Here is a 21,703-nt window from a genome sequence, read left to right on the forward strand (position 1 = left end):
CCCCTAGACTACTTTGGGGCATTTTCTTATACTGCCTTCTGCGAGCATGCCTTGTGGTGGTCAGATATCTGACGGGGTTTTAGTTCCCAATTATTTTTTAGTCTATCTTTCCATGGCCATATATGTATATATATATATATACATATATATACACACACACACACACATATAATTTTTATTGCATCATGATCTGAAAAGGATGCATTTAATATTTCTGCCTTTCTGCATTGGATTGTGAGGTTTTTATGCCCTAGTACATGGTCAATTTCTGACGGGGTTTTAGAAAGAGTAGTTAATAATCAATTGAATAAAACTAATGAAAGGTTAGTAATCCCTCCTTCAGGAATCCAGCCAAAAAGGGAGCTGTACCTCACAGGAATCCTTTTTGTAGCTGGGTGTGCTGGAGGCAGAGGTTGGAATCCTGATGACGATAGTTGAGTAAGTACCCTTCCCCCCCCCCCATCAGCGCATCCACACCAAGTCGAGCTCGTCACAGCATGGACAGTTTTTCCAAAAGTCATCAGGGGTGTTAAACTCACAAGTTGGCTTCAACTGTGTCCAGTAGCCCCTCAGATTCTAAACCTGGTTAGGAAGCAGAGAAAGAATCCATCCCTGCCATTGTGCTATACCTTCTTCTTTCTGTTCTCCTTCCAATTTCACATGGGAATCGTCAGTTCTTTAGCAGTTTTTTGTTAACTCCAAGTATCCAGTTCATCAGTGAAAGATCAGCAGTCATTGCATGCTCTACCAATTAAGCATAATTAAGAAAGCATTTGTGAAGTGCCTACTATGTGCTAGGCTCTGCGCTATGCCCTGGGGATACAAAGACCAAAAAGGAAACAGTCCCTGCCCTCAGGGAGCTTCCATTACATTGAGTCTGTGGGTACAGAGACAACCACTATAGAGTGAAGGCCACCAGTCCAAACCAATAGGTAGCTCTGAGGTGTGTGAACCATTCTTGGCAAGGGCTCTGCTTCTGAAGGCATCATAGCTCTCTGTTCGCAGGGCTTATGGAAACATCACAATTCTCTCCTGAACTTTTTCCCAGAGAGTCTCAAGAAATGGGGGTGCTTCCCTAAAATGTGGGAGCTCAAGTTCTTAGGACATCCAGTAGGGACACTCCCATCCCCCAAATTTGGGATGGCTAGGAACTCTATGCAGGCCAAGCACAAAGATCCTGACTTCATCAGTGAGCTCTCCTGTTACTGCTCACTAACACAAGTTGGCAGTGTGGTACGTTATGCATTATCTCATTTGAGGCTGGTACTGTTATCCTGATTTTACCGATAAGGAAACTGAGGCACAGAGGTTGAGAGACTTGCTAGAAAGAGTCGGAGGCAGGATTCAAACTCATGTTTTCTTACCTTCAGGTCCAGCACTATATTCACTATATCACTTAGCTGCCTGCTAGTGTAGAGTGTAACTTTTCCTTATTACAATCTTAGTGGATGGTTTTATTGTTTTGAGGGAAAAAAAAACCATGCCCCTCCCTCCCATATGGCCAACTGTCTGGTGATGAGCCTCTCTGTGCTTCTTCAGGCCCTTCTGTTGGTCTTCAGGCATACTAGGCCTCTGCCTTCAAGCCCTTTGAGAGCCCAGGGTCCCCTCCATGCCACCAAGAGGCTCGGGAGTACAACTTTCATGAAGAAATAAGACATTACACAGCTCACTTTCTTGTGCCAGTTTTTTCCTTTGAAGGGGAAGAGACAAGAACATCCTGCTGCCCTGTCTGCTTCTCTGACATCCATAGCTCTGAGAAGTAATTATGAAGCCTATTAAAGGATGGACATCAAGCGAATTACCCAGTAGTCTAAAGGAATAGAGCAGTACTACAAATTAACACGTAATCTCTGAAAAATAAAAGGGCCCTTAACACCATCATGAGGGAAAAGGAACCTAGAGACTAGTCCAAGGTCACCCAGGGAGCAAATGGTACAGCTAGGATTTGAACTGAGGTCCTTGGACTTCAAATCCAGCACTTAAATCCATCAGACCACCAGACCACGTTGCCTTCCTCTTTCATTCATAGAGCAGGCACAAGGAGCCACATTTTCCTCACAAAGATTATAAAACAGCAACTTAATCTTAAAACCTAAAATGGATAAAGTTTTCACCAATGTAACATCCTTTTCCATAGCCTGTAGGATGAGAAACATTCTAAACAAACTGATTTTTAACTCCACTCAGACTTGAAGGAAGGTCACTTTAACCAAATGAAGTACAGTGTTGCTGTAAAAAGGCTACTCTTGCCAAAAAAAGCCACTTCATGTCATTTTGTGCCAAGAGAAATGAAAGGGAATTATGTTAAAAAAAAAACCCCTAATCACAAGAAATTTATATCTTATAGTAATTTTAAAAACAATGGTCCGGACCTGTTTTCATTGACAGAGAAAACTCTTTCAGGAAACACCCACCATTGTAAATGGGCAGGCACCTTTTTTGTACAATTTAGTTTTAGGAAGTTGTCTTGGGAGGCTAAGTGACTTGTCTACAGTGACACAGCTAGTATGTGTCTGAGACAGACCCTGAATCCTGGAGCCAACATTTTTCAAAAGATCATGCTCTGGCTCCTTTTATGTTCTTTTTTTTAAAGGTAAGTAAAGTCCTAGGAATTGCATGTCTAGGGGGATAGGGATAGAAGAGAAATCTTCCCACCTCATTTCCAATTAGAGAGGGCTTCTTGGAGGAGGTGGCATTTTAGTAGTAGGAAAGGATTTGGCAAGCTGTGTCCAAACACGTTTATTCATTCCCATGTTAGAAGTGAGGGACTTGAGCTACTGAGAGGTGGAGATCTGGGTAGAGTCAGGATTTCCCCTCTCGCTGGCCACAGATTCACTCCCTTAAGTAGTAGAGAGTACATTTCGAGAGCCTCGTGGCTGCTCTGACCTGTGGAAACCCCAGCCGTTAACTGTAGTAGTCTGTCCCTGTCGATGGGAAACAGTGTCTCTTAACTGTCATTCTCTCTTACCCTCCCCCTGGAAGAATGGAATAAGGCCACAAGAGATTAGGACTCTGCAGATTTCCTGAATCATGAAGCTTCTCTTCTCATTTACTTGGAGTGTTCCTGGTCTGACTTTGGATTCTGGCTCTATTGGCACTGGGGAATCATTGACTTGGGAACTGATGGCATTGTCCTCCGTTCTTTGGGTTTGTGTGAGGACAGACCTCCAATGGACACGTTTCAGTGAATCTCTGAGAGGGCCGATACCTTAAATAGGCCATTCTGTTCTCAAAGAAGTTTGTATGCAGTGTGGCTACAGGATTAGAGGTTCACAAACACAGACCATCTCACTCTGCTTCATGCTCTGGTAAATATTGGAGACCAATGCAATAATGATCATTTCAGTCAGATATTCCATCCTTTTATACAGGGCAATGGGAAGCATCTACATTCAAATGGAGAATTTTGTTATGTAAGCACCTCCAAATAATGAAGCTAAATGCCAGGCTTGAGATCAGAGGCTCCTAAGGTCAGAGCTGGAGGGACCCCTGGAGTCCCTTAGTCCAGCTTCTTTTTTTTGCAGAGGAGGAAAGTGAGGCCCTGAGAGAAGTGACTTGCCCAGGGTCACAAAAGCAGTTCGTGGCCAAGGGTACTAAGATAATGACACTATTCTGGTGGTGAAATGACAGCATGGAGAGCTACAGAACTGATGGCAGCCAAGGTGATGGCTTTTTCCTTTTTTGTTACAGGCTCCGATAGTCAGTACACCAAAACTGCTCAGGAGATTGTGAACATCTGTCACCAGACTTTGGCTGAGGTAGGTGGCAAAATTTGCTTCCCTGGGACCCAGCTTGAAAAAATGTCCTACATTCTTGTGGTACTTAATTACATTTTGGTTGTTTTCCCAGTATGATGAACACCTGACTCAGCTTGAGAAAGACATATGTACAGCTAAGGAAGCAGCTTTGGAAGAGGCCGACTTGGAAAGTCTAGATCCAATGACCCCTGGGCCTTATACTCCTCAGGTGAGTGAGGCCCAGGAATCTCCTGTGTAGGTTTTTCCTGTTGCAGAAAATTGTGAGCACTGGATTCTGAACTGGCCTTTGACTCAATCCCTTTCCCACATGCTCCCATGTTTTGTCTTCAAGGCCAAGCTACACGAGTCTTTGGTTGGTGGTGATCTTGCTGAATTCTGAAGAGGGCAGCCATGGGGCTAGTGGGTAGAGAGGGCACTGCTTTCTGATATGTATTATTGGAGGCTGCTGGGGCCAGAGCTTTTCCTCTGGTGTACCTACACCCTCAAGATTCTCTGGTACTTTTTTGTTCTTGGATCGGGTTATTTCCTGGTCTTTCCTATGAGGATTTTCTTCAAGACCTTCTCAGGACCTTTTCTGAGCAGAGGACCCTGGTGGCTATAGGGCTAGGCCATGCTGCTCTTGAGCCCTATGGGTCTCCTGGCTGCCCATCCCCCTTCTCAGAGAACTGACTTTACACTTGGCTTTTATATCATCATGAGACCTGGGTAGCTCGAACGTTGCCTCTATCACATGAAGATGAAGGTGATCCACTCCTCTTACACAGAGCTGTCTGCCTCCCTACTTTGACTCATCCTCGGCTATACTTAGCTAAGCTGTAATGCCAGGAGGCTGGCATACTTTGAGGGTAGGAATTAGCAGAGTGATGTTGGCTCTCTTTCTGTAGGCTTTTAAAGAGTTATTTTAAGTTTCTGATGTAGTTTTGAGAAGCTTGGTTATACTTTAAAAGAAACTGGTGGGGCAGCTAGGTGACACAGTGCATAGAAGACTGGCCCTGAAGTCAGGAGGGCCTGAGTTCAAATTTGGCCTCAGACACTTACTAGCTGTGTGACCCTGGACAAGTCACTTAACTCTGATTGCTTCCAAAAGAAAGAAAGAAATTAGTTATATTGATTTACTTGTTTCTACTGATTATTGGTTATATTTTAAAAGAAACTCTTTTCTGAATTTTTTTTAACTCTTTCCAAATCCCATCAAGAGTTCTTTTTTCTCAGTCTGTCCCAGTTTCCTTCTGTTCCTTTAGTTTTTGGTACTACAGAAAACAGTCCACAAAACCCCTTCCATATTCTTTCTTGTGGTTGAAATACCATATCAAAATTTTCTTCATCTCTTGGGGCAGCCATATAAGTTACCGCTGACCTTACAGGCCTATAAGAAATAGACAAGGCTTAGAAAAAAGTGCAGCGAAGAGGCGACATTACAAGCTAGACCCCAGCCCTGACGTTGCCTGTCTTCTGCTCTTTTGGGCATGCATCAGATAGATGCACTACTGTGAGAACGGGCTCAGAGACCTGGCAGCTTTACAAATCCCTCCAAACCTGGCTTTTCCTTTTAGTACTGGGCTGCTATGCCTTTTTCTTCTAAGAATGCTCCTAATGTCAGGTTCTCTAAACTTTTCTTACTTTCCCCTTCTAAAGAAATGTTGAGGAATATGTTTTGTACCACAGCCTCCTGACCTTTATGATACGAACACATCCCTAAGTATGTCTCGAGATGCCTCAGTATACCAGGATGAAAGCAATATGTCTGCCATGGACACACCAACTACCACCCCAGAGAAACGGGGGGTACAGGTGAGAATTGTTCCCCTCTAGAAATGGGTTCTTAGCCATGATAAGCCACTAGCCCTTTGATTCTCTGCAAAGAAGGCCTGAAATGTGGACAAAAAAAGTGGCAGGTCACATGACTAACTTCTACATTGACAGAGTCAGGTAATGGCCTTTGGGTCCTAGGTCCCATAAGAATACCACAGCAGAAGTGCAAGTAATGTTTGGGTTTGTGAAAAGTGTCTGATTATGTCAGGGTAACCTGATGGGTGGCTCCAAGGAAACACTATAGTTTGATTTTTTTCTTAGAGAAGAAGAGACTCAGGAAAGACCCAACTAATTTCAGGAGCTGACTGAAAAATATTCTCTCTAGGTGGCAGGAGGCCAGGAATTCTTCTAGCTTTCTTTAGGGGTCCACAGTGAAAGGGATGAGAAGCCCAAGAGGACTCCTTGGTCATCTGTCTTGAGCTGGATAATTCAGCCTAAAGAAAGCCTATGATTAAAAAGGAAGTTCTCCCTAACATTACAGAGGAAGAAGTAGTAGAAATGGACTAGATACCCTCTTGTATTTTGGGGTCTCACTCTATACTTGGGGATCTATCCTAGAGAAGGAATTCAGGGAAAAGTTCACAGACCCTAAGCTCTCTGAACAGCCTCCACCAGTACTGGGGTTGGCTGGCTGTTCTACCGATGAGCACCTGCTCTGGGTGACCACTCTTTCTGCTGGCACCCCACTCAATGGTATGCTATTTGTGTTCCTTATTCAGATGTACCAGGGCCGAGGTAGGCTGGGCGAGGAAGACTCTGATGTAGATATTGAAAGGTTTGAGGAGGAGGAGGAGGATGGGAAACCTAAGACTCCAGCCCCAGTGAGTATACTTATAGAAAGCCTCTGAGCACTTGTATCCTTATGAGAGGGGTTCCGTCAGCGCAGGGCAAGCTGACCTGCAAAGTGACAGCAGCGAGCCAAACCCAGATCATAAGACAGAGTAGCTCTTTCTGAGATGGTACATAAAGTTGGTGGCTTCTGCCCTATCACTTGTGTCCCTTAGTGGGTATTTTTTGGTCTGTCTGTGTGCTATAGGAAGAAGATGGGGATGGTGACCTTGCAGATGAAGAGGAAGGGGCTGCACAGCAGCCTCAGTCTAGCGTCTTGTATGAAGATCTGCTTATGTCCGACGTAGAGGATGAGGAGGAAGATGCCGGGAGCGATGAAGAAGGAGATAATCCTTTTTCCTGTAAGTCTTGGTCTGTTCCCATCTGGCTGAGCCACACTGAAAGCTGTTGACCAGACGTCGTCTCTTTTCCTTGCGGTGCTCAACCAAGTCGTGCATCATTAGATAACTTGCGGCAGTCTGGGAGAAGATTCTGCAGAAGAGGTGCTAAGAATGGCAGGGGCAAAAAGGGGGGCTAGATAAGCCTAATTTGGTATGTCCAGTGTGGCAAAGGGATTCAAAGAAGATATGTTGACAATGGTAGAAGAGGGACACTGGCTTGGGGAGGGGAAAGGAAATAAATTCAACTCCTATTTTCAAACTTCAGATCCTGCAGTTGTCTACCAGGAGCCTAGCGCAGAAGAGCCACAAAGGAAGAAATGCAAACAAGTTGTCTTTGAATAATTGTTTTGGAGAGGCCCTAGGCCTAGCTAGAGAAGAAGTGCTTCTGTCAAGCTTATTCTGCCAAGGCATGGGAAACAGGGTTGGGTAGATATGGGCCAGTGAACCACTGCCTTTCCATTTGTACAGCTATCCAACTGAGTGAGAGTGGCAGTGACTCTGACATGGAATCTGGTGGAATGAGGCCTAAACAGCCCCATGTGCTGCAAGAGAACACAAGAATGGGCATGGATAATGAGGAGAGCATGATGTCCTATGAAGGAGATGCTGGTGAGGCCTCTCACGGGATGGAGGACAGCAACATCAGGTAATAGGTAGCAGCAGCAAAAAGGGAGAACAAGGAGGAGTCCTTTGTACCACAGTGTCCTACCTGTGATCTCTTCTCTCCCAGCTCCTTGTCCATGAAGTCTCCAAATGTTATGAATGGGTTCTGGCAGGCAGGGCTGGTCAGGTCAGGCATTTTGGGTCTCCAGGGGAGGTCACTTTGCTCATCTGAGGGTAGAAAAGTGGGAGGGTGAGGACATCCCCTGAGTTGAAGAATTTACATGAGCCCATGACTTTATCTCCTCAGTTATGGGAGCTATGAGGAGCCTGACCCCAAAGCAAATACTCGAGATACAAGTTTTAGCAGCATAGGTGGATATGATGTATCAGAGGAGGAAGAGGAAGAGGAAGAAGAGCAGCGAGGTGGGCCAAGTGTCCTCAGTCAAGTTCGTCTGTCTGAGGATGAGGATGACAGTGAGGATTGCCACTCACTTCCTGGAGACAGTGACTTGGACTCTGACGAATGAGACTCTTCCTTAGGACCTCCTCAGGATTTTAACTTTCCCCTCATATGTATAAATTGTGTACAGTGTCTGATTGAGCCACCAGCTGAACATGTTAGACTTTTTTCTTTTTAAATTATTCATAAATGATAATAAAGCTTCCCTCCTGACCTCTGCATTTATCCCTCTCCATATTGTCTCAAACCGGCTTCATTTCTCAGCAATGGCCAGTTTTCCCTTTGAAGCTGGGAGGGTGGGGGGGCAGCACGTATTAAAAGAGTAGTTTGCTTTAGGTGCTTTTGTCCCTTACCATGAAAAAAATGAAGTGTCCTGTGCCCTTCGGTGTTCCAGCTTGTCCCTTGCCTCAGACTCTAGCTCCCTGGCTGGAACACAGAGGCCCACTCCTGCAAGGCTAGCCTTTTCTTTACCTCTTTTCACCTCCTTAACACATCCCCAAATGGCTGTTTCCGACTTGATTCACTCTTTTCCAGCCCCAATCTCCATCCACCCCATCCTAACCCCTGATTCTCAGTAGGACGATCTTGACTTTTTGTACTGAGAAGCTATCTCAGACATTCTTCTCTTCCTCTCTGGACTCAGAGGAAGAGTTGTCTTTCTTGCTATATCATGTGTGCCCTCAATCTAGTTCAAAACAAACCAAACCTTTCCCTTGACCCTGCTATTATCTCACCTCCTTCCCTTTGTTGCCAGACTTTTAGTAAGAATAGTCTGCAGTACACTCATCACCTCTACTTCTTCCCCACCCACTCATTTCTCAACTGGCTTCTAGCCATTTGCTCAAAGGTCGACAATTTTCCTTTTAGGCAATTCATCAGCTTCTCAGTTCCCTTTCTGCTTGATCTGTCTCCATTTGTCACTGTTGGCCACTCAGCCTCCCCTGACTTCAGTGACACTATATTCTATCTCTCCCTCTATATCCTTTCATACCTCCCTAAATGTCAGATGCTCTTCAAGGCTTTGTCCTCAGGTTCCTGCTCTTCTTCTTTTTTTTTTTTTGGTAAGGCAATTGGGGTTAAGTGACTTGCCCAGAGTCACACAGCTAGTGAATGTTATATGTCTGAGGCCAGATTTGAACTGAGGTCCTCCTGACTCCAGGGCTGGTGCTCTATCCACTGTGCCACCTAGCTGACCCTGACTCTCTTCATTCTTGCTCTGCAATCTTGGACATTCCCAGAGCTTCAACTATCGTTTTTAGGCTTGACTTACAATTCTATCTCTCTGCCTCAAACCTCTGCTAAGATACAGGCCAGCAATTGACACCTAAAGCTCAAAAACGTTGCCCCGAGTGGGAAGGAGACAGTACTTACTAACGAAGCTGCAGACCAGTATCTATGAGGTTTTCTTTGCTCCTTAAGAGGTCTTGACCTTAGATCTGTTAGAGTGACAGTCCCCATGTAAATAAACAATGTCAGGTATGTCTAGGTCCTGGCCAAGGCTAGGAGAGTAAGTCCTTTATGCTTGGAATAATTTCTTTTATACGTGTCCAAAACAGAATTCATCTTTCCTCAAACCCATCCCATTTCCTATGTCTATGTATGATACCATCATGCTTATCACTAAAGATCCAAACTTCTTATCTTTGACTCCTCCACCTCCAACATCTAAGCAAACTGCTAAATTTTATGTCTCTGTTCTCTCAGGAAAATCTGTCCCCTCCTTTTCATCCCCAACACACTACCCTAGTCCATTTACCTAAGGTACTATAATAGCTTCCTAAACTAAACAGTCTCTGGTCTCCCTTTTCCAATCCATGCCATACATGACCACCATCATGTCCAGCTCTGGTTATGCTGCTCTTCATTAACTACCAATCACATTTTATACTTAGTTTGGAAGGTCTCTTAAAACTTACTTCCAGTCTGCCTCCTCTCACATGTGCCTCACATGTGCCTGGAATGCATCCAGTTTAAAAATGTATGTTTAACAGTCAAAGTCATACTGAAGTTATGAGTATACTATTTTATATAATTCTGGCCAACTCAGATTATTAGAAGTAGATAAGTGCTGTGTGCAGATGCCCTTGTCTCTTTGTACAGAGAGGCTGCTGAGGTTGGGGGGGGATGGAGACTGGGGCTTAAGAAGAATGTTACGGGGTGGGGGGGCCGCTAGGTGGTGCAGTGGATAGAGCACTGGCCCTGGATTCAGGAGGACCTGAGTTCAAATCCAGCCTCAGACACATAACACTTACTAGCCATGTGACCCTGGGCAAGTCACTTAACCCCACTGCCCAGCCAAAAAAATAAAAATTAAAAAAAAAAAAGAATATTACAGGGCAGTGAGGTGGCACAGTGGATAGAGCACCAGCCCTGGAGTCAGGAGGACCTGAGTTGAAATCCAGCCTCAGACACATAACACTTACTAGCTGTGTGACTCTGGCCATCACTTAACCCCAATTGCCTCACTTTAAAAAAAAAAATATTACACTAGCCTCTTTCGGAAGGTGATAAGGAGTCAAAAGGTAAGTAAGGCTAGCCACGTAGAAGAGAGTCTCTATGTCCCATTAGAGTTTGAGGCAGGGAGTAACTTAGAAAATTTGAGGTCACAGTATGCACTTAAACCAACCTAGTCCTATCCCAGGCTCTGACTATTAAAACCCAACTCTGGTGGAGGGAATGGAAGGAGAGCAAGAATTCAAAACTGAACAGAAAACAATTGAAAGAAAGAAAGAAAGAAACTCTATGTCTAGGTCAAGGTTGAATTCCAATCCAATGAGATCCTATTCTAATAAGCACTTACCACAGTACCTGGCACATATATAAATCCTTCTCCACTGTCTCCATGCCCCGCCCCCCCTCCAGATGCTGCCTGCCCTCCACAACTTGAAGTAATCCCCCTTCCACTTGCATTTAGCATATTTGATTTTGTACTGTAGCTAATGAATTGTAATGTCCATGATGATAGGGTCTCTGTACCTTTTATAGCCCCTAGCATTAAACCCAGTGCCTTGTTAGTAGGTGCCTAATAAGTGCTTGTTCAATTGAATTGAAACCTGACTTTCAGCCCCTTCTACATTTTGCATGCCAATAAGTCCACAAAGCATTTCCCCAAGTAGGATGGTGCTAGTTAGGGCCCTACGTGCCCAATCAATCCCTCCTATCCTGATGCCTTGGCAGTGTTTGTTTATTTATTGTGGGCGTTGTCTCCCTAACTGGAAGCTTTTCAAAGGCAAGGCCAACCTGTGCCATTTCGTCTTGTGACTTCCATGTGACTGGGCACAGTGGGCACTCGATAAATATTCCTGAGGGCAGACTGCTAAAGCCAGCTTGGCATGTAGGAGAGAGACTTACTCTCCTGTTCCCCTCAGGGGCCCCTGGGCAGGCCCAGTCACAGCACCATGACTAGCAAAAGCCAAAGAAAAGGAAATTTCTCCCTTTTAGTCTAGTGCTCAAAGCTACCCTTTTGTTTCCTTACACCCCCCTGCTCTTAGATTGAATCACGAGTACTGAGTAGTAACTGAACGGCACTCCCAAGCTGGCTATGTACATGACCTTACATCATGGTCTCACAACAACTGGGGGGGGGTGGGAGGGGAGTGTGAGAGAGCCTATTACCACCCTTTTTATATAGTCAGGACACGGAAGCGCATACTGGGTTTGAATCCTGGTTTTGCCACTACCTGGAGCAGGTTGTCCTGCTGCCGAGTTTGTTCATCTGTAACATGAGGCCATTGTGCCACATGACTTATAACGTCCTTAACAGAGCTGTGTGCACTCATTGAACCACTTCCTTAACTCTCAGTCACTTGTGAAACCCTTACAAGCTGGTTTTGCATGCATGCTAGTGTTACTGCTAAAGCCACTTACCTGTTTCCCATCATCCTTGATTTCTCCACAGCATTGGTCACTGTTGACCATCTTTTCCACCCAGATACTCTCCTCCCTGGGTTTTCATGACACTGCTTTCTCCTGCTTCTGCTCTGATCTGTTCAACCATACCTTTATGGGCTCCATTGTTGGACCATCATCCATTTCCTGCTTCCTGGGTGCAGGTATGCATGCCAGAGCTCTGACCTGAGTCAAGTCAAGTCAATCCAAGTAAACAATTATTTATTAAGCACCTCCCAGGCATGGGCCAGGCACTGTACTAAGCCCTGGAAACACAAAGAAAGGCAGAAAACGTGAACAAGTTTGTACAAACAAACCAGACATACACAAGATTAATTGGAGATAATCTTAGAGGTTAGGCACTAGCCTTAAGGGCAACTGGAAAAGGCTCCTTAAGGAAGGTAGAACTTGAGCTGAGACTTGAAGGAGGCCAGGAGATGGAAATGAAGAGGGAGACAATTCCAGGAACAGGGGATAGCTAATGAAAAAGTACAGCGTTGGAAAAAGGAGTGTCACTGGGCAAGGAGGTCAGTGTCAATGGATTGTAGAGGATGTGAGAAGACCAGAAAGGGAGGAAGGGGCCAACATAGGAAGGGCTTTAAGAACCAAACAGAAGATCACTTTGACAGCTGAGTGGAAGATGGACTGGAGTGGGGACAGACTTGAGACAGGCAGCCCCTACCCCCCTCCAGCAGCTACTGCAGTAGTCCAGGGGCAAGGTGATGAGGACCTGCGCCAGGGTGACAGGCAGTATCAGAGGAGAGAAGGGGGCATCTACAAGAGATATCAGAATTGATAGGACTTGTCAGCAAACTGGATATGGGGGAGGTATGTGTGTGTGAGAGATCAAGGCGTCGAGGATGACATGTAGGTTTCATGCCTGAGTTAACTGGGAGGATGATGGTGCCCTGGACAATAACAGGGAAGTTAGGAAGAGGGGAGGGTTTGGGGGAAAAGATCATGAGTTCATTTTTGGACGTGCTGAGTTGAAGATGTTGACAGGACATCCAGTTTGACATGTTCAAAAAGCTGTTCAAGGCAGCTAGGTGGCGCAGTGGATAGAGCACTGGTCCTGGATTCAGGAGGACCTGAGTTCAAATACGGCCTCAGACACATAACACTAGCTGTGTGACCCTGGGCAAGTCACTTAACCCCACTGCCTAGCCAAAAAAAAAAAAAAAAGGCTGTTGAAGATGTGAGACTGGAGGTTAGGATAGGTAGGGTCTAGATAAATAGGTATGAGAATAATTTGCATAGAAATTGAAACCAGAGCATCTGACAGGATATAGAGATGTCATACCCTTGATCTTGTCATCACCCACAAATGTCCCACCTCCACATTCAAGAACTCTGAAATTCCCTTCTCTGATCACAATCTGTTGGCTTTCTACCTCTCCTTCTGCCTTCAATTAGCAAGTCCTGCTCTTCTTCTACACCATGACCCCTCAGTCCATTCCCAGGCCTTACCCCTGCGCTAGCCACACTCTCTTTCCCCATCTTTATTAACCCCTTGGCAAACCAGTTCAACTCTATACAGTTAGCCCTTCCACATCCCGGTTTTGATATACCTTGGGTTGGCGTAAGAAATTAAATGGGAATTTTTGGGGAGTTTTATGGAAGCTGCAGACTACACAAGAACCTGTGACCAAATACTTAACCCAAGTTTTACAATAATGTACTGTGAACATCCTATAAAAGAAAAAGAAAAAATTCAGACTTCTTCTCTGGGGTGAAGGGAGGGCCAAAACATTGGTACTTGGATTTTCCTGATGGAGGGAGGGGGCGCCATGCCCCTAAGCCCCGAGATGTGGAAGGGATACCGTCCTATTCTTTAGGGTCCCTGTTATTATTCATCCCTGGCAAGCTTCTTCAGCCTTCAGTACCCTACCAACAGTCACCTTTTCCCCTCGCCCCCCTCCCCTCACAACATGCTGCTGAACGAAGGTGAAGAAAATCATACAATCATTCTGATTGGGTCCACCATAAATTTCTGTAACAGATTTCTGTAACACTGATAGGGCCCTCACTGCTGCTAGGCAATTTTCTCTTTCACTTATGGCAGCTGGGTAGTACAGTGGACAAAGCGCTAGGCCTGAGTCATGAAGGCCTCAGTTCCAAGACACTTATCAGCTATGTGACCCTGGGCAAGTCATTTAACCTCTGTTTGCCTCAGTTCCTTCATCTGTAAAAATGGGAGTGATAATAGTACCTACCTTCCAGGGTTCTTGTGAGGATCAAATGAGATAATAAATGTAAAATGCTTAGCACAGTGCCAGGCACATGGTAACAACTATATAAATGTCAGCTGTTATCAGTACTGTTATCTCACTCTCCACAGTAGCTCTTCCAAATCTTTTCATCCCTTCTCAAACCTCCTATGGCTCCCCTGCCCCCAATTCTCTCACCTTAGGACCTTGCCTCATATTTTACTGAAGAAATTGTGGCCATGCCTGAGTGTTCCATCTTCTCCCCTTCTCCCTATTTCCCATCATCCAGGTGCCTTGTACCACTATGTCCTTCTTTAGCCCATTGCCCATGACAAGGTGGCCCTTCTCCTTGTCTATCTACACAAATGATCCCATTCCAGCTTGTCTCCTCTGTCATCTTCATTTTCTCCCTTCTTTTCAGTCTCTCCCTGTGGACTGGCTGTTCCTTGCCACGACTGCCTAAAAACATGCTCCTATCTCTTCTATCCTCAAAAAACCTTCACTCGCCCCTGCCATCTCCACTATGGTTCCCATATCTCTGCTGCCTTTTGCGGCTCAGCTCCTTGAGAAGGCTGTCTATACCAGATGCTTCCACTTCCTCTCCTCCCACTCTCTTCATAACCCCTTACAATCTAGCTTCTGAACTCATCATTCCACTGAAATGGGTCTCTCCAAAGTTACCAATGATCTCTTAGTTGCCGAATCCAAAGGCCTTTTCTCAATCCACATTCTCCTTGACATCTCTGCAGCCTTTGACACTCTAGATCACCCTCCCCTCCCTGATCCTCTCTTCTCTCTATGTTTTCAGGACACCGTGCTCTCCTGGTTCTCCTCCTACCTCTCTGACCCATCCTTCTCTGTCTGCTTTGCCTGATCATCCCCCATATCACACCCTCTAACTTTACATGTCCCTCGGGGTTCTGTCCTAGGGCCCTCTTCTCTTCTCCCTCTATACTACTTCACTTGGTTATCTCATCAGTTCCCATGGATTTAATGACCATTTCTATGCTGATGAATCTCAGATCTACCTATCCTGCCCCAATCTTTCCGCTGACCTCCAATCTCTCATCACCAACCAATCTTTCATCAGCCTTTCAGAATCTTGAACTGGATGTCTAGTAGACATCTGAAACTCTGCATGTCCAAAACTGAGCTCATCATCTTGTACCCCAAACCATTCTCCCTTCCAAAGTCCCTTATTACTGTTGAGAGCACCAAGTCCCAACTTAACTCCATCTTCTACAAGAAGCCTTTCACAATATCTTTTACATTCTAGTGCCTTCCCTCTGTGGATTTTACAACTTCCTTGTACACAGTTGTTTGCATGTTGTCTCCCCCGTTAGACTGGGAGCTCCTTGAAGGCAGGACCATTTTTTGCCTTTCTTTGTATCCTTAGCACTGGCACATAGTAGCTTAAGAAATGTCTGTCGACTGTCTGGCCAAACTTTTTTCATTGAAATATATGCCAAGGTTCTCAGCTGAGAGGGTGGGGGAAGGGGAGCCTTGGGAAGTTTGAGGAAGGATGAAAAGGCTTGGAAAAGTTGCTGTAACGAGTGAGATAGTAAACAGATGAAGGGGGATGTCTTGCTGCAGTAAGTGCCCCGTTGAGATCATGTAGCATAAATCTGTAGAGGACCCAGACAGCACAGTTTTATGACTGTTTCCACCTATGTTAAGTCCTGGTCCCTTTCTCCACTCTCTCAGTGATCTTACCAGCTTCAGTGGGTTCAATCAACCTACAACCAGTCAGCCCCACATCAACAGCTGCTTGCTGGACATCTTCACATGGCTGTCCCAAGGTCATCTCAAGATCGACATGTCCAAAAGAGAACTCAGCATCTTTTTCCTCAAACCCACCCTGCTTCTTAATTTCCCCATTTATGTCACAGCTATGAGCATCTTCATTGCCTAGTTGGGGAAAGAGATAGGCTTTTCAGACCATTTGTTTCTTCAACAAATGCTAAATCCTCCTATGTACAGTGAATTGGAGGAAACACAAAGCTTAGCCCCCTCATGGTCCTTGCCCTCCTGGATATTACACACACAAATAAGCCTAGCAGAAAAGAACAGCTCAGCAATGGGAGCCCCGTGATCAACAGAAGCTGAGGAGGAAACACACATCCCTGACTACAAAGATCAGGAAAGATGGTTTTGAGTTAGTCTTGGAGGAGAGGTATAAATCCAAAGGGCTGAGGCTGAGTATGGTGGGGTAGAAGGAAAGGAGGGGCAGGGATTCGGGCTATGAAGAGCATGAGCCCAAGCCAAGTCAGGAAAGGGCCAGGAATGGGTGAGAGTTGGGAAATATTCCAACATGGGTGAAACTGGAGAGAAGGCCAGGCAAAGGATTTTCAACTTGCTTCAGGAGACAAAAGATGAGGAATTGAATCCCAAAGAGGTTTAGCCACCTAGCTAGTTCAAGGCAGAGCTGGGCCTGCTCATTTCCTGATCTCCAGTGAAGTCCTCATACCAGCCTACCTTTCTTGGAACATTTAAGAAGGACGCTGAGGTTTCAAACACAGGTGGTGCCACTAGCAAAATGAAGTCAAGAGGAAGAGCAGGTTTGGAGGGGGAAGACAATCAATTCAGTTTGAGATTTGGTGCTGCTGGGACACAAGGTGGGGGTGTCTTTTAGGCCGTTGAAGAGGGTATAGAACTTGGAAGAGTGATCAGGCCTGGAAATACAGACTAGGGAGTCATCTGCATGGAAGTGATGGTTTAAAGTGTGAGGCCTTCAGGGCAACATCAGAACCGATAGAGGCCTTTTAAGGAAGAGAGCAAAGTGAAAGAGATTTCAGAAATCAGGTGCAATTTATGAGATGGTGATGCAGAGGCAGGGGTTAGTGACAGCTGATGTGGGCAAAGCAAAGGCTTCCAGTTGGGGCTTACCACTTCCCTCAGTGTTACATGTGAGGGAGTTGCTAGAAAGAATAAGTGGCAGGTAGCTGAGAAGGACTGAGCTCCCAATTACTCAATGGCTCCAGGGCCTCATGCAAGAGGTTGCACTGATAGGAACATGTTTTCCTCCATTCACTTTATCTTCAGCACGCAGCACCAGGCCCAGAAGGCCTTTTTTGGGTGGTGTTCATGCTGTTTGGGGCTAAGCTAGTCTAGTGAAGCAGGTGTAGGGTCTGTGAGAATGCATATCCTCAACCTCTCCATTTTTGCAAAGCAGCTCTGGCTAGGACTCAAGGGAAATCATTCTTGAAAGGCCTTGGTTGTTTTGGGTAACTCTATCTGGTGTCACTTTGAATCTGTGAGTCTGGAGGCTACAACTTCATGTCTGATCAGATCAAACTCTTTTGTTTTCTTCAGTATTTTTGCTCTTAGTCCCCGGCCAATGGGAAGAGATTGATGTGAAAGCTTCTCATGAAGAGAAACTATCTGAAGAACACAACCCTCTGATTTCCTGCACATTTCTCCAGAGAAGGACTTTGGAGTCTGAGAGCCTGGGGTCAAGTCTCAGCTCTGGCACTTACCATGTCTGTGTGACCAGGGCCAAGTCACCTTTCCTGGCTGGGTCTTAGCTTCCTCATCTGTAAAATGAAGAGATTGGATGAGATGAACTCTAAAGCTCCTCCCTATGAACCTGACAGGTCTGACAGGGCCTATAGCCTGAAGTCTGAGCCCTAATTTAGGTCTGTTTGCCATTAGTAATATTAAGGGGGGATGAAGTTAAGAGAGATGCTTATTTACTTACAGAATTTTCTTTAAATTTGTTGCCAGTACAAGGACATTTTTTTTTAATCAGCAATGATTGTGAGGCAGAAAACCAAAACAAGCTATTTCAAAAGTGGTCTCCTCCTCCACTTTGAGGTGAGGGAAGGCGGCCGAAAATGTTCTACTTGAAAATATAAATGATCTATGAGATGCGATGTGACTCCCTAGCTAAGGAGGTAGTGTGGATTAGACCCTAAGTTTCTTGAGGCCAGGACTCCTTGTAGATGGCATTTAGCCCAACTTTGGATGGGATACTGATGTTAGTTTGAACTCTCCTGTGGATGGATTGTCACTTCTACAGGGAGGTGATTGGTCCTAGATTCTTTTCCAAAACATTCTAGTATTTTGTCCTTGGAAGGAAGGCCTGAGGGGTCCAACCTGTCACTAAACCAGGAGTCCTCTCTCCCACAATATACAGCTGCTACAGCATGCAATCCAGCAGAGAAGAGGAGGGTCTATAGAAAAATGCCTTTCATCAGGGAAGAGTCCCTAGAATTGGGGTATAGGAAGGAGTGAAGCTTTTGCTTCAGGTTGGTGCTCCAGCTGAAGGGAGCAAGACCTGACTTGAATCCATTCTAACGAATTCTCCAAGGTCCCTAATAACCATATCTAGTGAGTTTTTTCTCAGTGTTCATTCTCCTTTTCCCTTGGCTCCTGCCTCCATTCTTCTGGAATTTTCCTAGGAAATATCTTTCGTATCTTTTTTTCCCCCCATTTCCCCTGCCATCCCAGAACTTTGTGTTTCTTTCTTTCTTTCTTTCTTTCTTTTTTTTTAGGCAATTGGGGTTAAGTGACTTGCCCAGGGTCACACAGCTAGTAAGTGTCAAGTGTTTGGTCTGAGGCCGGATTTGCACTTGGGTCCTCCTGACTTCAGGGCCGGTGCTCTATCCAGTGCACCACTTAAATGCCCCCTATCACAGAACTTTGGACTTTCCTCACTTCATTCCTCGATGAACTGCCACAAGTCTTCTGGCCACTCTCCCTATCTCCACTTCAAAACTGTCTTTCAAGGTCACTGGCTGGCTTCAACTTATTTATTATTCACCTTACCCGACCTTACTTCCCATGAACCCTCAATGCAAGTCTCTCCTGCTTTTGGAGTCCTTGAGCCCACTTCTCTATAGATTCTAATTCTCTCTATCCGTTGTATCTCACCTTCTCTCTGACCACCTAAATCAGAATAAACCTTCCTTCCCTTCTTCTTTCCCATGATGCACCACAACTTGGCACTCCAGTCCTGCCTTGCATTCTCTTCAGTCTGGTTGGTGAATCTCCCTTTACACGCGTACCCCTTGCCTCAACTTCCTTATCTGTGCGAAGTCTGTGTGGCTAAGAGACGCCTCGGCCCCTCCGTGGCCATTAAGTAGAGGGCCGCCGCCCGGTGGCCGTGGTCCAGGGTCGCCACTCCACGACGGGAGTGGGGAGGGGGCCTGGCCTCAAGCAAACGGAGCAGCAGCAGCAGGGTCTAGGTGGCCGCCCGCGCCCCCGAGCGGGGCGGGCTGGGGGCGGGCCGGGGAGGGGCGAGGAGGGGCGAGGGTGGGGCCCGCGCCTTTCACGCGGCTCCCAGTCGCCACTTCCGCACTGCTCCCGCCCCCCCCGCAGCGCCTTGGGGTCCAGGTCCGGGCCTGGCATCGGGCAGATGGAAGATGACTAAGCCCTGTGCAGGGCGGAGTGGGGGGGTGGGGAGAGAAGCCCGTCCCTCCCCGGGCCGAGGCCTGCCTTTAGGCTCACGGCCTATCACCAACGACCCACCTCCTCCTCCTCCTCCCCCGCCCCGCCCCAGCGGCTAACTTGCTCCACGGCGTGTCCGGCCCAGCTTTGGGAGCCAGCGAAGGCCCGGGCGCGGGCTCCGGATGGGGGCTGCCCGAGTGTGACACGCATGCGCCCCGGTCCCAACGCCTGTTTGTCGCAATGCCCACCCCTCCCCCCTCCCCCTTCCTCCCCCTCCCTCCATGCGCGGAAGACTACGACGTGTGCTGCGTCTTCATTGTAATCATTTGTGGTCTCGGAGCTACCTCCTCCGCCTAGGGACTCGATTGTAGCAGGAAGTAGTTCCGGCAGGTGTTGTCTTGGACCGGGAACCGCCAGCACCGCCGCCATTTCAAGAGCCCGAGAGCTGAAGGGAGAAGCGGAGCCGGTCTGGCGCTGCGGAGCTTCATCCATACCGCGGCTGCTGGCTAAGCCGTCCCTGCCGGCCAGCCCGCCCTCCCGCCCGGCCCTGCTGCTCGCCTCCCGGCCGTCCGTGTCGCCGGCCTCGGAGGCGGCTCCGGCGGCGGCGGGACGCGGCGGCGCGGGGCTCCCCCTGGCCCGCCCTCCCTCAGGAGGCTCCCCATGGCGTCTTCGGTGGGCAACGTGGCCGACAGCACAGGTACCTAGGCGGCCGCCTGCCCGCCGCTTCGCGCTCCCCTGCCCGCGAGCTCCGTCGCACTCCCCGGAACCGGACAGCTGCCCCCCCGTCCCCGAAGCCCCGCCATGTTCACCCCTGCCGCACGTACACCCCGCGGGGTGACCCGAGCGGGCAGGGGAAGGACCCTTCGGTGCACGTGCCCCCCCCCCCCTCGGCGGCCCCCTCCGCTTGGGGGCGGCCGTCCTTCCCCCGGAGGATGGCGAATCGTGGATTGGGGGAGCATCGAGGCCACGCCCTCGTGGTACAGAGGAGGAAACTGAGGCAGGCCCGGGGGGGAAGTGCCTCGCGCAGGGTCCCACAGCTAGCTCGTGCCTGAGGTCGCATTGGAACTCGGGTCTCGGTGGCCCGGGCTTGGCGCTCTGCCCCCTCTGTACCCCCTTTCCACCTCCCCCCCACCCCCGCCCCGCCTGGCTTCCTGTGGCTAGGTGGCGGACCTGCGGGGCTGGGGAGGGAGCTGGAAATTTCCAGGGGCGGCCGGCCCCGGGGGAGCGCCCCCTTTCTTCTGTGCTCTGGCCAGCCCCGGGGGCCACACCCTTGCCTCTGAGCCGTTTCGGGCCACTTCTTCACCTGCCTGCTCCGCGGTCTCGGGGGCCTTTAGGCGATTTCCCATCCCGCCTTGGGAGTCCTTTGGGATTCCTTCCCATCGCGCTCCTGGGGGTGGGGGTCGGGGTCTCTCGCCCAGGTCCCATTTCCATTTTTCCAGCTTATTGTCAGCGTTCGCGAGGTGTTATGTTTATTAACATTTTAAGTTTCCATCCCTCGCCTGAATGCGCCGTCTCGCTTGGAGATCGCTGTTTTATTTTCGCTTTGAGCACGCAGAATTGGGACCGGAAAAAAAAAAAAAGACCTTTTTGATAGTTGAACCAAGCACCTTCCTGTGTTCAAACTTTCTTGGGCAGAGCCTGTTAAGAATGCTGTCCTGAGGAGTTGCTTTTTGGAGGTGGGTTCTTTATCTCCGTTAATTGTTGGCTCCTATTAGTGAAAGATCTCATCCCTTATTTGTAACTGTAAAGGGTGGGATTGAATAAACACTTCAGGCTTTTCCCATCCCCCTGGGTGCTATTAAGCATTTCGGATTTCATTTCTATCTCTTTTTCTACTGGATAATCAAATGAAATGACATTTGTAAATTGCTTAGCACAGTACCTGGCACGTAGTGGATGCTATATAAACACTAGCTATTAATAGGAATTGAGAAAGCTGCGGTTTCAAGCCTTAAAATGGTATTTATGCGGTTTTAAACCTGCTTTGTTAATTGAGGAAAAAAAGGCTGGAAGTCCAGATTGTTTTTCAGTGTCCATTGGACACGGATACTTCTTTCCTTCTCCCCCCCCCCATTTTCATAGGTAGGGCTCATATTTGGCAGTTGAGTCTGTTACCTTCTCACTTGGGTTGGGTTCCGTGGTCATTGTATCCAAAACCTAAAAGTCTGCCACTTTTTTCCCCTCCATGGAGCCAAGTTCTGATATCGTGTCTGTTATTTGACTCTGGACAAAACCTGTCCTGGTTTTTCCATTCTGATCACCATTTACCTGTAGTGGGAAAAATAGCAGAAAATCATCCCAAAGTGGCTGTATCTAACCTGAGTATACAGTGGCCTGAGGGACTGTTCAGTTGGGCAT

At 47.4% G+C, this 21,703-nt stretch overlaps 2 protein-coding genes and 1 long non-coding RNA gene across 12 annotated transcripts in view; 2 read left to right on the plus strand and 1 right to left on the minus strand.

Moving 5' to 3' along the window:
- TAF1 (TATA-box binding protein associated factor 1) overlaps positions 1-8,083 on the plus strand; it is a 35,819-nt gene extending 27,736 nt beyond the window's left edge. For 4 of the 6 annotated variants that reach the window (XM_020976612.2, XM_078147806.1, XM_020976613.2 and 1 more), the window contains 7 exons: positions 3,691-3,758; positions 3,850-3,966; positions 5,424-5,549; positions 6,290-6,391; positions 6,607-6,760; positions 7,268-7,445; positions 7,710-8,083. In XM_020976612.2, coding sequence (XP_020832271.1) covers positions 3,691-3,758; positions 3,850-3,966; positions 5,424-5,549; positions 6,290-6,391; positions 6,607-6,760; positions 7,268-7,445; positions 7,710-7,929 — 965 coding nt within the window. In that variant the 3' untranslated portion in view covers positions 7,930-8,083. The remainder of the gene's footprint in view (positions 1-3,690; positions 3,759-3,849; positions 3,967-5,423; positions 5,550-6,289; positions 6,392-6,606; positions 6,761-7,267; positions 7,446-7,709) is intronic. The other 2 variants (XM_020976617.2, XM_020976615.2) reach the window with 2 other exon arrangements.
- The window catches only part of LOC144454989 (uncharacterized), a 43,420-nt gene extending 23,853 nt beyond the window's left edge, over positions 1-19,567 (minus strand). For 2 of the 4 annotated variants that reach the window (XR_013483608.1, XR_013483609.1), the window contains exons 1-3: positions 18,830-19,567; positions 17,434-17,490; positions 7,509-7,630 (exon numbers count right to left, since the gene is read on the minus strand). This is a non-coding gene — a long non-coding RNA (uncharacterized LOC144454989). Of the gene's footprint in view, positions 1-186; positions 5,125-7,444; positions 7,631-11,729; positions 12,017-17,433; positions 17,491-18,829 lie in introns of those variants that run through there. The other 2 variants (XR_013483607.1, XR_013483610.1) reach the window with 2 other exon arrangements.
- Positions 19,568-19,760: 193 nt separating this feature from the next.
- Positions 19,761-21,703, plus strand: part of OGT (O-linked N-acetylglucosamine (GlcNAc) transferase) — a 31,379-nt gene continuing 29,436 nt past the window's right edge. For both annotated transcript variants that reach the window (XR_002322384.2, XM_020976618.2), the window contains exon 1: positions 19,761-20,042. Coding sequence is in view for 1 of the 2 variants with exons in the window: in XM_020976618.2 (XP_020832277.1) it covers positions 20,006-20,042 (37 nt within the window). In the remaining variant the exon portion in view is untranslated. The remainder of the gene's footprint in view (positions 20,043-21,703) is intronic.

Source organism: Phascolarctos cinereus, unplaced genomic scaffold (genome assembly GCF_003287225.1).
Source record: "Phascolarctos cinereus isolate Bilbo 61053 unplaced genomic scaffold, phaCin_HiC Scaffold_8;HRSCAF=390, whole genome shotgun sequence".
NCBI lineage: Eukaryota > Metazoa > Chordata > Mammalia > Diprotodontia > Phascolarctidae > Phascolarctos > Phascolarctos cinereus.